At 41.3% G+C, this 16,480-nt stretch overlaps 1 protein-coding gene across 1 annotated transcript; it reads right to left on the bottom strand.

The window, feature by feature from the left end:
• Positions 1-2,787: 2,787 nt before the first annotated feature.
• On the bottom strand, positions 2,788-15,024 carry SPATA18 (spermatogenesis associated 18). Its single transcript, XM_029962725.1, has 13 exons — positions 14,968-15,024; positions 14,754-14,900; positions 12,898-13,003; positions 12,671-12,786; positions 11,180-11,301; positions 9,539-9,673; positions 8,665-8,899; positions 7,501-7,659; positions 6,772-6,947; positions 4,718-4,841; positions 4,300-4,368; positions 3,446-3,485; positions 2,788-2,969 (listed from the first exon to the last, which is right to left on the bottom strand). Exons 1-13 carry the CDS (start codon positions 15,022-15,024, stop codon positions 2,962-2,964), a joined length of 1,494 nt encoding a protein of 497 aa, XP_029818585.1. The 3' UTR covers positions 2,788-2,961.
• Between the last annotated feature and the right edge of the window lie 1,456 nt (positions 15,025-16,480).

Raw genomic sequence — 16,480 nt, 5'->3', positions numbered from 1 at the left:
ACTGCCATGACTTCTTAGATATGGTGGATAGTGGCTTAGCCATATCCTCAGCCAGTTCCCGTGGATGTATCTCAGCAGGTCTAACAGACTTGTGCACCTTCAGATTCCTTAGATGTTCTCAAACCCATTCTTCTCCTACAGTAGGCAGTTCTTCATTATGCCAGTCCTTGCTTTCACCTTCTGCAACTTTGGCAATGTGGTTGGAGCACTTGCTGATGAAGACCGAGGCAAAAAAGTCATTGAATACCTCAGTCTTCTCCATGTCATGGGCAACCAGGTCTTCTGTGTCCTTCCTGAGAGGACCCACATTTTCCCTAGTCTTTCTTTCAGCACTGATGCACCTAACGGAGTTTTTTTGCTTATCCATTATGTTCTTGGCCAGATTTACTTCTGGTAGTGGTTTAGCTTTGGCTTTAGCTTTCCTAATCAGATCACTGGCTCTTGGGACAATTGCTCTGTATTCATCCTAGGTTACCTTTACCTGCTTCCATCCTCTATAAGTTACCTGTTTAAGTTTGTCCAGGAGCTCCTTGTTCATCCATGCAGGTCTCCTGGCGTTGTTCCTCGATTTCCTCTTTGTAGGGATATATTACTCTTGAGCCTGGAGGAGACAATCCTTGACTATCATCCAGCTCCCTTGGACTCCTCTTCCCTCCAGGGCTCCATCCCACAGCACTCTACCAAGGAGATCCTTGAAGAGACCAAAGTTTGCTCTTCTGAAGCCCAGGGTAGCGAGATTGCTTCTCACCCTTCTTGTTGCCCCAAGGATCTCAAACTCTACCCTGTCATGGTCACTGCAGTCCAGGACCAGGGCTTGGCAACACGAGGCTGCTCCTGTCTGTCTGTAGCAGGTTTCATCGGCTTGGTCTTCCTGCTCAGGTGCCCTGGGCATCTCTTGCTGGCTCGGACATCCAACTGGTATGAGTGGGATGACATGTTGTCCCACATCTCATCACTGTTAAATCTCTTCAGGTCTAATTTTTACACTTGAAGTTTAATAAATGCCCATAGTAAGAGATAACTGGACAGGATTTTTTCACTGTATTTTCAACAATGACTAATCTGTCAGTATGGTATGAAAGCCCATTAACTCTGACACTGAAAAGGCCTCAAGCAAATATTTCAAGCCTACAACTACTCCGTGGAACACTTTAGATATACTTTTAGTGCCAAACTATATTTTTTTTACTATATTCATTTCTAAGTAACAGTGGACACAAGAACTGTTACGGTCTTGCTAAAGCATGCACATATGCGATAATACACGTCAATAAAGTCCTGGGGATTGGTGGAGTAGTGGTAGTTTATGAGTGCTGTCACGTGAAAACAGGAGAGTTCCTCGACCCTTAACAATTTATTTGTCTGTCAGTGCCCCAGGAAAGCCGAGACCCTTGTGCCCAATCAATCTGTCAGCATCCTGTTATGGGGACCCTTCACCAAACAGTCCCACTGGATCAGAGCGTGATTCAACTGTCCTTTTCAGGGGTCTAAGCCAACAGCATAAGGAAGTCCCCTCAGTGAGTCTTCCCATTTTATTTGAATGTGTTACCCGCTGCTGGCACCTGCCAGCACCTGTGAAGGAGTTATTCAGCTTACAGAACAACACCTTTTATTAATACAAAATTGTGACAGGTTAAGGTTCAAAGATTGCCAGTCATAATATCTGACTGCAAAAATGTATTTAATGCAATACACGAGCAAGCTCTAATCCAAATAAAAGTATTCAGCACACGTATAGTTCTTACCCAAAGGCATCCCAATGGGGGAGAAGACAGGTTCAGCCCGTCGACTGATCTCAGCAGTCATGATGGAGTCTTCCCTGATTTTCTTCCCATTCTCAACTTACTTTTATACTATTTCTTTATGTTTAGGTGGAGCTTGAGTGACTTTAAAAGCTTTGCTTTTAAAGATACAGTAAAAAAAATATAGGGTACACATTCAGAGCAGGATAGTCGTACCTTGGAGGTGGATAAATTTGGGATAGAGGTGTGTATTAATATTATGATTATGCTTTAATGAAACAAGTTCATCCGAGGAGAGAGATTTCGCCACAAGGCTTGGCTCAGCAGCAGGACATCTCCTTTTATCTCTCTGGCTTGACAGGTGTTATGTGGTCCTATCAACTACAAAGTACCACCATGTTCCTCTCTCTGCAAGGATTTCCATGAAGGGAGGTCATGGCATCTCCACTCCGCTCAACGCTCCGTTCCAGCCCTCGTAGCAAGTACTTTTTGCTGTATGGAGAGTTATCATGGAGCATGTTCACCACATTCCATCCAGCAATTAGCAGCTCCATTTTACCATATAATTTCTGTACCATTGTAACTTCTTTTAAGATGTGAATATAACTTCTTAGTTTCCTCTAATTTTTACCCCCAGTGACTTTCCCACAACTGTTCTGTGCAACTTTTGCATTGTAGTTAGAAAATGCAGTTTACCCCATGGACATATTTAAAAGGTTGATGTGTGAGACCTGCACATCCTTAGATTATTGCTATTTTCTAAAATTGTAAAGAAGCCCCAAATAATTACATCATTTTCAAGTAACAGCTTACCTCAACATTCTGCAAAATTCCCCATTTAGGTTATATTAAACATCAGGTTTAATCAAAATTATCACGATAAACTGCAACATTTGGAATCTGTGGACAACCTTCTAGATACAATAATTCAATCTCCACCTGCAGGATTACATCACGGGTTCCTCAGTGCTTTGCAAATTTTGCCAAATGATCATGATCTTGTATTGCCTGCACCTTTTTTTTTTAATTGAAAGGTTCAAATTAGTTTGTCAAATTATAAATAAGCCTTCCATAATTCTAAAAAACACACTGAACACAAACTCCATTTGAAATGACAATTGCCATTCATATTATTGAGAGATTTGAGGTATTCCTGAAGAGAATAGGCACCAGTGAAGTTGTTGGATCCAGATGTACCGAACCACAGGAACATATTTAGTTAACACCCTATGGAAGAAAAAGGTACATTTCAGTACAACTATATTTTCTAAATCTCTAAATTGGCTTGGCTTCAAGATAGGTACACATTCATACTGTCTGAAATCCATCACTTCAATGTCACCACTTAGCAATCTCTTTGGAATTTGAAAGGCATGTAGCCAGCAGGTGTGCAGCAAACTGTCTCTTGTGTAGGGAAGGGAGCAAGTTTTACTTACTATAGAACTGGCCACAATGAAGGCAACCAGCAGAGAGAACTCATGACAGTGGTCTGAGTAGAGTGAAAAAACAAGCTCTCCTCCAAGTCAGAAATTTCAGCCTTTTTCCACACGCACAAAAGAAAGGGACTACCCATTTTAAAAATAAGACTTAGACAAGTATTTTAGAGTTCAAGACCTTCAGCATGTTATTTTGTCTCTTTGCTTAATCATTTAAAGACTTAATGTGAAAACCATGAGTCCTTATGAACTAATATGCCCACTTACTTCTGCTCCTCAGTGGTGAAAAACTGCGGCTTCGAAACGACTGCAACACAAAGAGAAAGGACACTCAGGTATGCTAAAAAACTGCACCCAAGAAAACTACCTGGGGGCCCATCAACATTCAGAAAACTTGCACATGTCTATCAGTGCAGCTCCACAGCTACAAAGTCAAGTTTGACAACTTTCTAGTTTTCTTCACACCCCACATACACACAAAAAAAGTGAGCCATACCCAAAGCCTCTCATATTTTCAATATTCATATTTTAAGTTGAGGGCACCCATGTCAATTTAATAAGATGGGCTAACAATTAGAAAAATATATGTGTTTTTTACAGAAATAATTAAAACTGTTGTATAACTATACCATACACAGAACTCTGCTAAGTTTTCACATATCTTATCAGTACCACCTCAGGTCTTCCCCTTTTACTCACTCTGCAGTTATTTCTGTTCCACTCTGGCATTGGAGAGTAAATTTAGGTTACTAATGCTGGGAGGCACAAATTATGTGTTGTATATGTACTGCAAGATGACTAAAACATTTCCAAATGATGCAATCAGTTATTCTGAAGGGTACTGAAGCAAGGGGGAGTAGGGGCAAATCATTCTAAGATGCTGTATGAGAAGTAGATCACAGTTAAATTCTCACAAGTATCAACTGTGTATCTCCACTGATCAACATCTATCAGTTCAGCTATCTGTCAGTTCAGCTTCACCTCATTCAAGACCTTCAAGCAAAGGCATTTATTCCCAATGTTAAAATGTACATGTGGCACATCAGCATTTTTAATAGGTTGCCTACATTCCTAGTTAAAATACTTGATGTTAATACTATAAGCATTCAGCTGAGGCTTACATGACTAGATAGGAGACGACGGGTGCTACAGCTGCAGCTTCTGCTTCTGATTTTACTTCTGCGAAAGCACTACAAGAGAAGAGTTTGACAAACTCCTTTTGAGAGAGAGGGTTTAATAAAGACAGACTCTGCAAGCAGACTTGCCATGCTGGAGACAAGGTTTGAGGACAGAGAGGAAACACAGTAAACTTTCTCCTTAGAACAGGCTCTGCCAATAATCATACATCTGCATAATTAATACATTAAGGAAAATGGAACTATTCATCCTAAATAAAGGATGAGGCACTAAAACCTAACTGATACTTGACATACAACTCCACCCACATGGGGAACAGTTAAGAACTTATCTTTTTAAATTTTAAAAACAGTGCTGAAATCCAGTGACTTCCCTTAACATAATCCTTAACAAAATACGTACCAGAGATACCCTTTTAGTGACTACCTCTCCCTTCACAATTACAACACCATCTTCCACCAGAGCAGGCCATACGTGATAGGCCACAAAGGCAGCTGTGAAATCTGAGTCAGGACTACGATAGTACCTGTTGAAACACAGAGTACAAGAAATGTCTGCATATAAGTGCCAAAAGATAAATATGTTTCAAATCATAAATGCTGATAAAAAGCAGAATACTAGCTATCTTTCTTGACAATTTTTCCATATGTCAAAAATAAGTATTCTTTAAGTGATCCTGTAAAGGAAATGCAGTTGTAAGATAGATTTATCAGGACCTACTGTTTACTTATACTGACAGGCACTCCAGTAAAGCCACCTCACACTTCACAAGACCAGCAGACCATATTTTTGCATAAGCCAAATACAAGCCAGGGTCCCTGTGTCCACTGACATACCAAATGTTCTGAGCAGCAATTTGGCAGGCATAGTCATCCCATCTTCCTGAAATATCTTGTTAAAACAAGACTCCTATAAAGGATATTATAGAAATACTCTATATCAACTATAAAGGTACATCTTAGTATCTTATGAGACATGAGGCAACTTTATTAGCAAGATCCTCAGATACTGATAATGAAACGGTGACATTTTAGCTAAGAAAAATTAATTCAAGGGCCTATGTTAACATACCAGATATATATTACCTCAATAAGTCTGGAATATTGGCTAAATAATGAAGTCTCTGGCTTTGTGGATTCAAGCTCAAAACAAATACAAAATAGCAGAAGTAAAAAATAGCAATGCATCTACACTTCAGCAATGTATTACAAAGCAAGTTATATTAAAACAATATTGTTAACATAGGCATGAAGCAAGACATAGAGTGTGATGAGGTTTGGGCAGCCCTTTATAGAATGGTATCACACATAACTAACAGAGATATTTTAATTTCTACAAGTTTTGCTCCATCTCTGTGTACCACATATACACACTATACATGTAAACATATATATGCCACATTTATCTATATAGATGGATAGATGAGAGTATGTGTCTCCTGCAGCAGCACATAAAAACATATTACACTTGTTTTTTGAAGGCCACACACAGCATGTAGGTGGAGAAAGCATCCCCAGACTATACCATTGCTTTGTTGCCTTCTTAATTCAGCCAATAGCTTTGGGTATCAAGAAGCTAACTGCCCAGTATTCGGACAGGATCATTGAGCAGTCCTGTATGACTTTGCACTTTCCTGTTGAAAGGCTACTTTCATCTTCTCTATTTCTTTCATTGGTTTCTCAAGCACTTCCCCACCTGTGTTCCATTCTATTTTAAATTATTATTAGAAACCTTTTTATTGATCTAGGGGATTTTTTTTTGCTTTTGAGAGCATTTTTTGTTTGAGTTATCAATCCTATTAATTTTCTAGAAGGCATGGAAGCATCCTATAGTTCTCTGGCAGCTAACAAAGACCTGACCCTATAGAAAAACCAATGTTATGGTGTGATTTTTTTTTAAAAACGAAATTCTCCTTCTTAAAAGTCATTCTTCTTTCTGCTCAGCTGTAAACCAGAAGAGATGGGAGCATATTAGCATTCATATGCTGTACAGCAGCCACAGCCTGGAGGTTGCAGCAAACACATTGATGATCTTGGTAGCAGGCACCAATTGCCAGATCTCAGTAAACATGACTTTTACACAATAGGCCAGAAAGGAGGAACAAAGATGCAAATATTTGTTAAAAGGCAGGTAGAGACTAAACAGGAAAAGGAAACCTGATAATAATTTTTCTCTTAAATGATAAATTAAATACGCTCTAGAGACTGAAGTTTATCCAGAAAATCGCTCTGCTGTTCATTAAAAAAAAAAACTGTTAACACTTGTCTACATCCTGGCATTTACACACTGTCAGAAAACCTTAAAGACATACCAAATTAACTATAGATCAGGGATATTTGCCCAAAATTCAGGATTAGCAATCTTAAACATTTATATTAATTAAGGAACAAGTAGACCATACAACCTGATGGATTCTTTTAATAATAAGAAACTAACTGAATTTTAAGAGTTCTTACTTGGTCTCATTGAAAAGTTCTCCATCAATACCAAAGGCAACATCAAGAGGAGGAATGAGTGTCTGCATTGAAAAAGCCAAACAGCACAACTCTTGAATCAAAGTGCTGAGCACAATGAAATCAATTTCTGGTGGAAATGAAATCTTTGGGTTGATGTTCATGGAGCGAATTACTTCCTGAAAATAAACATATTTGAGTAATTTTCACTCACTAACAATTTCATTCACAGGAAAGTATGGAAACCCATCCTAAATATGCCTCTCAGCTTTCTACATTTAAAAATCAGTATCAGAAGCTCACAGTAATTGCCTTAGACTATTTCAGAAAATAATAGCTTCAGAAAGAATGTACTGTTATTTCAGAAATTAAGTATGAGTTACATTATTGACATAAATCTTAGGAAGGAGATGCAGTTTTTCAACAGAAAACAAAATTCAAGAAAAATGTGAAATTTAGCTTACATTTATTTAAGAGTTACACTGTATCTTCAAAAATATTATTCTTGCAGACAGAGAAATTCCAGTCACAGAAAAATAGAACAAGCAATTACTAGCCCATACTTATACCACTCCTAGCAAGATTATTTTGGAAAGTACACTGCTACAAGGCAAAATCCATATGATAACTTTTTTCTTCTTCGGGTAACAGTGCATTTCTAGTTTACACATTCTGAATTTAACAGCTCCTGAAATAGATCAACATGTCGCTTCCCCACTGCCCTTGACCTACCTTGACACTGGCATGAACATCATACTCATCCTTGTGGCAAACTATATAATCCAGCACAGTGTCTTCAAGTGACTCAGGCCCCGAGTGACTTAGAGACAGAGCCTCTTTTACATGTATTTTGAACTTCCAGTAGGCCATCTTTGCTGCATAAAAAGATTCCTGCAAACATAAAGAACATCTAGTTAAATCCAGGAGACTGAAATTAATTTTTTATCAGTTATCTGAGAAAATGAACTTAACCCAGTATCACCATCATAAGGAGGAATAAAAAACACTGCTATAAAAGGGAAAGTTAACTCATCTGGAAGGAATTCTCTGATTGAGTGTAACTTCTTTGCAGAAGACAGGATTGAAAAGATTCTCATCTAACCATCTATATTTGCATAGGATTCCATCACACACCCATGATCAATACAACCACATTCAAAGATATCAAGAGTAATAGCATTTTACAAGCCACAGCCCAACACAGACAGGAACTCTTCTTGTTTGTCAGGAAAAAAGGTTGAATTAGAGAGTGTAAACTGAATGACAGTTGGAAAAAACCTCCAATAAGTTAAATGTGCTTGTGATCACACACATTAAGAGACACACTGTCTGTCTGACTCAGGTATGTACTACATCATTTTTATAGAAAAGAAGATCAAGTACAGAAAAGATGAAAACAAATTTCTTCAGACTGAGCTCATAGTAAATATGACGTATGTAGGTAGTTTCAAGGGACCCAACAAAACTAGAAAAGCACACAGCTACAGGCAAAAAGAAAGCATGCTATGGAAAAATTTTTATCTTTGTACTGTTGTAGTATATAATGTAGTATTCCCAAAAGAATTCATCTAAATAAAGCAGTGTTGATCAGTGCAGGAATCAGCTTCTTTTCAGAGCCATTCAGTCTTCTTATACACTCCTTTTAGCATCCATACTACAGATCACTGACCCTGTTCCAGTGTTGGGACAGGTCAGTCAGGACACTAACTTGGGAGTTCAATATAGAAGTGTGAGGGGAAGAAAGAAAAATCAACAAGAAAAAAGGACGAAAAGTTTTCTTCTCTGTACTTCAATGTACTAGAAATGCTAATTTACCCACAATTTAGTCCAGTGCAGACATAATATTTTATAAAACACTTCAGGCCTGTAAAATAAGAAATATTATTTCTTTCTTACCACAGCTGCAGTGTATATTATCCTCTGCACCATCTCCACGTCACTGATGTAAGTCCTCAAAAGGGTCTCTGCATCGAAGCGTTCCTGAGCATAAATGAAACCGAAGCGAGCCACCAGGCAGGCGCGCCGGGAAGCGTTGATGTGCCTGGTTCGGCCGGGTGACCAGCTCTTGGGGCGAAGGGAACGCTCTGACTTGGCCCCGCTGCGCCTGTAAGGAGAGCGGCTCCGTGCCAGCCTACAACAGACATGTAAAGAAGCTTGAGGTCAATTCACCGTCTTCAGATGTTTTTCCCTAGCATAGAGTTTTGAGTCAATTTAATTTTTATCAAATTGAGCTAAGATTTTGAGCCAATGCAATTAGAGAAGCTGCAGCTGTTTAGTCTAATATGAAGGCATTTGTGTCAATATATTTTAAGGGCTAAAGCATAAACAGTAAAAATAAAGTATTTCCTAAAGTGTGTACAGACAAGCACTTTGTTCTGGGGAAACACACTTCTAACAACTAATAATTTCGAGATTTGTTCCTCTTTCCTCACTTTGACTGAAGTCAAACAAGTGAGAATATAACAAGTTCTGCCCTGTAATGGTACAGTGTTCAGAGGACTCATAAAAAAACCCCTAACTATTTCTTTTTATTCCATACAGTTGCTGTCAATGTATTTTTCAAAGTTGCACTATTTGCTGTTTTGTCTAAAACTTAACTGCTTTAAAATATTTGGGCAGTAGGAGAAATCAGCCAGAGTTTATGTTCCCTCATAACAAAGTGCAAAAGCTCAACTTTTGTTTATTCTTCAGTTTCAAACGAGGAGGGAATTCATGCTACCTAACATGAACAATTTCTATAATTCAGTGACTTCTCTAATAATGCCTCTACCTGCTCTGAAGAACAGACTTTTGGGCATCCAGGATAGTAATCTCATCCCGCAGCGTTTGAATTTGCTGCTCATAGTCATCCAGACGCTCTAACTTCTTCAGGGCATCCTCCTCTTCAGCACGGGAAGTGTTCAGACTTAATCACACAGAATAAAGTCAGTCACAAGATGCCCTTCTATGAATGTAAACCATCTATCAATTAATCCTCATCATCAAAAAAAAAGGAGCAGAAAAAGAGGAACATTTTTGAGCAAACTCCTTATGCTGAAATACAGGAAAAATCAAGAATTCAAAAAAGCATACTCCAAAGCAGACTCTTAAAAATGTAAAAGTGTACTGTAGCAGGAGAGTGGATACACTACACTGTTACAGGAGAAATCACTGGTTAACATTTGATGTCCTTATGCTAGCTCAGATGATGAGGTCTAAAAGAGACTGTTTTCTTTCTCATATTTAAAATTTTAATTAAACCAGCTCAGTTTTCCTTCCAAAGGAAGATTAAGAACCTAAGTATTTTCTCCATGGGGTACTAGGGCTCTTTCCTTTGCTGGAATATAGTAGTCAGTCAAAGGGTATCACCAATGAAGTTATTCAAGTAATATCAAAAGCTAATGATTCCTCTCCTGCTGCCCCCAAGAGAAGCACTGTTTCTTAAACATCAGCAGACAACCAGTTAAGCAAGTTTATCTTCTGTCCTTTACTCTTACTTAGTAGTAAAAAGTATCTCAATGTCTCTGCTTTCTCTCCCAACCCAGGTATTACTGTTGTTTCCTCTTTCCAAAAGTGTAGGGAGGAAAAGGATGCTTTCTATTTACTTTGAAGGTATTCAGTCTGTCCTTTTCTTTGCCAAAGGATCCTGGTGAGATTTTTGAGGAGCTGAACCAATGAAAGCTGTAACACTTATCAGTCAACAAGCTTCCTCTTCCAGCTTTTTAAGGAGCAGGTAGACTGAGAGGACCACAGTAATAAGACGAGCAACATCTGCTAAGAGGAAAGACTGTCCAGTCCCATGGACACCCTTAGTCAGCTCCTTCAGGAAGGACTTCTAGCTGAGTACTAGTAAAAGAGGGCTAAAGAATTCTACTATAAAGAACAATTCAGACAGAAAAGTAGATTTTGAAAGAAGAGTTCTAAAGGTAGGTATGGGGAAAATTCAAACTGATAGTCTTGGAAACATTTCATAAGGACATGAAATTACATCACCTATTGTACTGATCCAAGACCTGTGAACATTTATTGTTCTCATGCTAATAGGATGCACAAGAAGCCACTTGGAGCTATCTCTAAAATGGCCCTGGAACTGGCATTAACTGCACAAATTTGTATCTGAAGCAATTTAGTAATTTTGAGACTATAGTGCTCCACAAAATACATTTTATGCAATCAGGCAAAAACTGTTCAGTCCTAGTCACTTAGCAAAACCTACCAAGTCAATTTATAAATATGTGTATGACTGTAGCATTTGTAGCCCACTTTGGATACCTATAAACACAATATACAGCCTAGATACATTTTGAAGCTCTGATTGTAAGCCAGACATGAAACATTTTACAAATCTCCATCAGTATTTAGATGTCAAGAGAAAAATGTGGCTTGTTGAAAAACAAAAAGCAAATAAAAGAAACACAGTTAATTTCCCTACTCTTGTTCCATCTGGTTGATCTGCAGACGAGTTGAAGACAGTTTTTCCTCCAGGTCTTGCAGTGGACAAGTCTCAGGTGTGGTGTCCAGTTCCCTCAGCTGCATCTCACTCCCAACTGAATCCTACCAGGAAACACGAAGTCACACTGTTTGAATGTACTACCTTACAGAATCCCTCAGCAATATACTAGAGAATTATTAGCAGATGTATTTCTAAAGATTTCAGTAATGACCATTTCTAAAGAAACTGAGAAGAAAAGCAATCGCATACCATCTAGAGACATAAGCAATCCCTTCCAGGTACACCAAACAGAGACTCAATTATGTTAAGAAAAATATTCACTTCTTTTTTACCTCATGATAGAACTTATGGAAGGTCTGCATATGCAGATTTACTGCTTGTATACACATCATCAGAACAAAGCATTTTGCAGATGTGTTGCACAGTTAGTCAACTTCTGATTGGCTATATCACCAACTCAAGTAAACTTTTTGGTAATTCATGTACACAAAGGAACAGAAAAAGTTATTAGAGAAGGCAAGTATTGTCACTCCAGAAAGCACACTACTACACATGCAGTTCTGTCTTTAACAACCTATAAAGTTGCCTGATACTATTGGAATTAAATAAGTAATTGTGTAGCAGGCTCTTCTTTAAATTTTGAATGTCACATGCAATGACAAACCTGTAACTGGCACACCTGGTGTACTGTCATTTAATAACATCATTATTTTATATTTTGTGGGGTTTGGGCAGAATCCTGCTCCTGCATTATACAAGAATCTGACTCTTATGGGATATCACTTTTCATTTGTCCTCATTTTAACTGTGAAATATTTTGACAGAGGAGGTATAAAAAATGAGAAATTAGAAAACATGGAGACATCACTGTCAAACCTCAGGATTCTGAGTATTTTCCCACAGTCTACATTGGCCAATGTTCCTATTTTCTTTCAAAGCAGAAAACCACAACAGATCTATCTTTTCTGCCAAACTGTTAGTACTACAATCCTTTCAGTAAATATCAAATACATACTAACTCCAAATATCCCAGCAGGAATGTGGTGGTATCATGAAGGACATGAGCGCTTTTTATTTAACCCTTCTGGAAATAATGTTAAGATAGTCCAAGACTTTCTCCTTCAAAAAAAAATAAAGAGAGTTCACAGACTAATGTATGCACACCTTCAGCTTACATGTGTATTTTCACACAGTGTTAGGTTTTTCTAATACAGATATGGCCTAAATATTTCTGTGATGTCTCTGCATATGTAAACATAGCAAATCTTTACTGAGGAAAGGAAAGCAGTACAATAACACAGACTTTTTTTACAATGCAAATTCCTATATAATAGCATGCATGTCTCCAAAGATGTCTCCATGAGCAACTAAGAATGTATTACACTAAGCAAAATCTGCTAGGGAGGTTATTATTAACAGAAGTCATTAAAGTTCTTCTGCAGGTATAAATTCACATGGTAATATACATACCTGAGTGATGGAGAAGTTGTTCTCAAAGCTCTTTCCTGAAGTAGCACAGTTAAAACAAGTCCCTAGCTGTGGCAAGAGACGTTTTTTTATTGTTTCTGCACCTTCATTATTACCATCTAAGAAAATACATACATTAAGAAATTGTGAGAACACTTACAGAAAGAGCCAGAGTTTGAAAAAATGTCACATGTGAAAAGTGTTAGTAATTAAACAAGGCACTGATTTACCTTCTCGAGATGTTTCATTGAGAATTGTGAAGAGCTGTTTTTGAATCGCAGTGTTCAGTTCTAACATTTCACAGCATCGGTTCAGATTCTCACCAGAGGAATTAATCTGTAAAGTAATGTGTATTACTATATCTGTGGGGGTTTTCTTACTTCAAGTTATTCCTGTTACGATCATGACATTTTTTCCCCTATAATTGCATCTTCACAACCTTTTCTTACTACATCCTCTAGAATACTCATCTGTTTTAAGGTTCACATTGTTAACAAGCAAACAAACAACATCAAACTTCTATCACTATCAGGACTTCTATCACCCAGTTAATTCACTACCTGAGAAAACTTCTTTATGAATGGGGAAGGAAGCAAGTTGCAATCGCAAATGCCTCTAAAAGAAGAATCATTATAATTGTCAATCTGAGTTGAAACCGTTCAACAGTTATTAAAATAACAATATAGTAGATTGTTGGATGAAAAATAAAACATATTAGTCCAAAATCTGGTTTTCCATATTAGCTAAAATAATACATATAAGGCTATTATCTTGCTTTGTCAGCAGTCACATGAGGCTTCCAGGCAATTTCATCTGATTTTTAAGAGTTACGAACTGAAAAACCACTGAAGTAGGGACAAAATCCAGCACTATGTCTAGGAAACAGCAAAATGACACCACTTTCGGGAAATGCAATTTTGAAAAGGACTAGGATACTACTGCACCTGCCAGGAGAGCACATACTTTGTACCTGCTTCCTTAACCTTTATCTGTAACCTGCATAGCACCTTCCACACAGATCACCCTGTAGGTTTTCAGGCTCTAATGACTCCATATGGGTTTTACAAGCTTCCAAAACAGCTGAAATTCTCACTCATGCCTCTGTCAGCTTGCATTTTGATTGCTGCAACATGCTTTCCTCTGGCCTTGGGGAGCACAGTCAACCTGCTCATCTCCACCAGAACGTGGCTGCAAAGTGCATTTTTCCAGTTCATTACAGTCACATAACACCCGTGGTGCTTCCATCTGCCACCTCCTCTTTTTCTGCACCAGCAGCCTGAAGCTGTTCATGTTCATTGCCCAAGACCTCAGACACTACCCGCAACTCACTTAACACAGAGAATTCAGCTCCCACTAGTCCTCAGCCCTCCCAAGGTCTACCTGCACCACCCATTTGCAAGATTGTAAAACGCATGCCACTGCTCTTCCTGCTCTGGCATTCTCTGTGGTAGCTTTATCAGCTACTCTCAAAATACTTAAAACTCTTCTTTGCCACGAATCCCGCAGAGGGTTACACTGGCTATTAACATCCTGTAACTCCTACCTACCACAAAGTAAAAAGAATATTTGATTTCCCTTGAAAAGGCTACATCTCTGCTCAGCACCTTTTCTTACCAACCATAGTACCCAGTAGGTGGTTAAAGGCTCGTGACCAAATCAACTATCTGTCTCCTGAAGCTAATGAAACCTAGGGTTGCACGAGTGAGAACTCTGACAAGATTTTTTCCACTGAGAAAAGTCACAGTTGTGAAGTCTGGGGGTCCTTCAACTCACCTTTCCCTAAGTTTACATCTTCTCTACTGCTTCTACTGTTGCACCTCCTCAGTCCCCTGTTACCGCTGACTCCTCCGTGGAGGAGCCACCTACAGCCTTCTCCTCACCCACACCCGAAACTCTTCCCTCACGCCCACTTCCCCCCTTCAGAAGCCCTTTGGCAGCCGTGCTGTCTTGCAGCAGCCTCTCAGCTCTAATAGGTTTCCCATCCAGAACAGCCGGATGCCGGATAACCCGTTCTCACTTTCAGCACCCTTTTTCCTCACGTCCTCCTGACTGTTCCCAGGCTACGAGCGATTCCTTTCGCACACACCCTGACCCGCGGTCCTTCCTCCTGCCGGTCTGCACCACGACGCTCAGCTATGCTCCGACACAGCCAGTGCCGCTCAAACCTTGCTTTTAACCTCCAGCTCTTGCTTTCACGGAACCTTGTCACGGGCAAAAAGCCAAACAGCTGAAGCTGGAAGTGCTTAAGAAGTGTTGGAACCGTGGTAACCAGGAGCGCGTGCGGGGCAGCGCTCCCAAACCGGCCCCTCGGCCACCGAGCGTCCGGCGCGGCTCCCCGCTCCGCGTCCCGCCGTCATCGCAGAACCCGGCCCCAGGAGCGGCAGACCCACCTTCAAACGTCCTGCTGCCAGCCTCTCCAGCTTCTCCTGCAGCGCCCCGGCGCTCCCCGTGGCCCACCAGATTCCTTAAGTCCTCGGCCATGGGCCGGCGGTTCAGCTCGCTCCTGGAGGTGGGCGGGATGCTGCTGCGCTGATTTTTCTGTCCTCCGGGAGACGCTCCTCGGGCGGGCGGGTGGAACGAAGATGTTACAGCCGGCCCGACCTCTGCCCTGGGCTGGGCCGCGGTGGTGACTCGCGAAGAAAGGGGACGGCCCGTGCGCGGCGGCGGGTGCCACGGCAACGCTGCGGTAGCGCAGGGGGGCGGCGGCCGCCCGTGGAGCGGGGCCGGCCCGCGGCCGCCGGGCGGCGCCGCCGGGTAACGCTCTGAGGGCGCGGCTCTGGACCCGCCCGCTCGCCGGCAACCAGGGGCGCCGCGGGCCTCTCTGCAGCATGGCGCGCAGCAGCGGGGGAGATGGCGGCGGGCCGCCCCCGAGCAAGGGTCCGTCCGCGCCGGGACACGCCCGGGGAGGCGGCGGCGCCGCTCCCGGCGTGAGCAGGGGGAGCGGGACGCGGGTGACGGCCGGTCCGGCCCGGAGGGTGCCTGCTTAGCGCACGGGGCCTCTGGCGAGGGCGCCAATTTTCGCGGTCATAGGTCGCGCCGTGTGTTGAGCTGGCTGCGGTTGCCGGAGCCCGCCAGCCCCGCCGCCCTGCCCGGGCCGGGGAGGTTCAGTGGCGCTTGGGGGGCGCTCCCGCCCCGTGCCCGGGGCTTTGCGGGGCAGGACGGGCTCGGCCATGCGGGGCCCGGAGCGGTGCCGTCCTGGCCGCAGGCGCGGGTCTGTGACAAACAAAAATACTTTCTGCCTTGGGAATAAAGCGGGTGGCATTTCTGCACTGCAGGAATGGCGCTGCCTTGCGTGAAGGAGGCGCTTGGCACTAAGGAGCGGGGCGGGAGGCGGCGGTGGGTGCGTACGCGGCCGCACGGCTTGTGCTGGGTCGGAGTGGTTCCGAACATCGCCGAGGCACCTCTCCATAAACTTGTCTAGGTCAAGCACCTTTCTCAGCACCATTTCTTTGTGCTTCGGCAACAGAAGAAAACAAGATATTTTTACCCGTTACATCGATATAGACACGAGCAAGCGCAGTAAGCTTAGGGATTCATTTCAGGTGAACAAAATAACATCAGAAATATCAAGTCCTTTCTGTGAAGATTTGAATCCTTAAATAGCAATCTGTTCAGTTCAAGGGAGATGGAACAAAATTTTGGACAGCTAGAAAAAAACATCAAGAGTTTATTTTCTCTAGGAATACCTACCAGAGTTTTCTCTAATAATTTGTTACATTGACAGGATATCCTTTGCAAACTAGTAACTTAAGATTATTAAATTTAATTAGGCAGGCCAAGTTTCCCATGACAAGTTCGAAGCCTCACAGTATT

Source organism: Manacus vitellinus, unplaced genomic scaffold, assembly GCF_001715985.3.
Source record: "Manacus vitellinus isolate BGI_N305 unplaced genomic scaffold, ASM171598v3 scaffold_0_pilon, whole genome shotgun sequence".
NCBI classification, from domain to species: Eukaryota; Metazoa; Chordata; class Aves; order Passeriformes; family Pipridae; genus Manacus; species Manacus vitellinus.
This window is presented reverse-complemented; position numbering and strand designations above follow the sequence as displayed.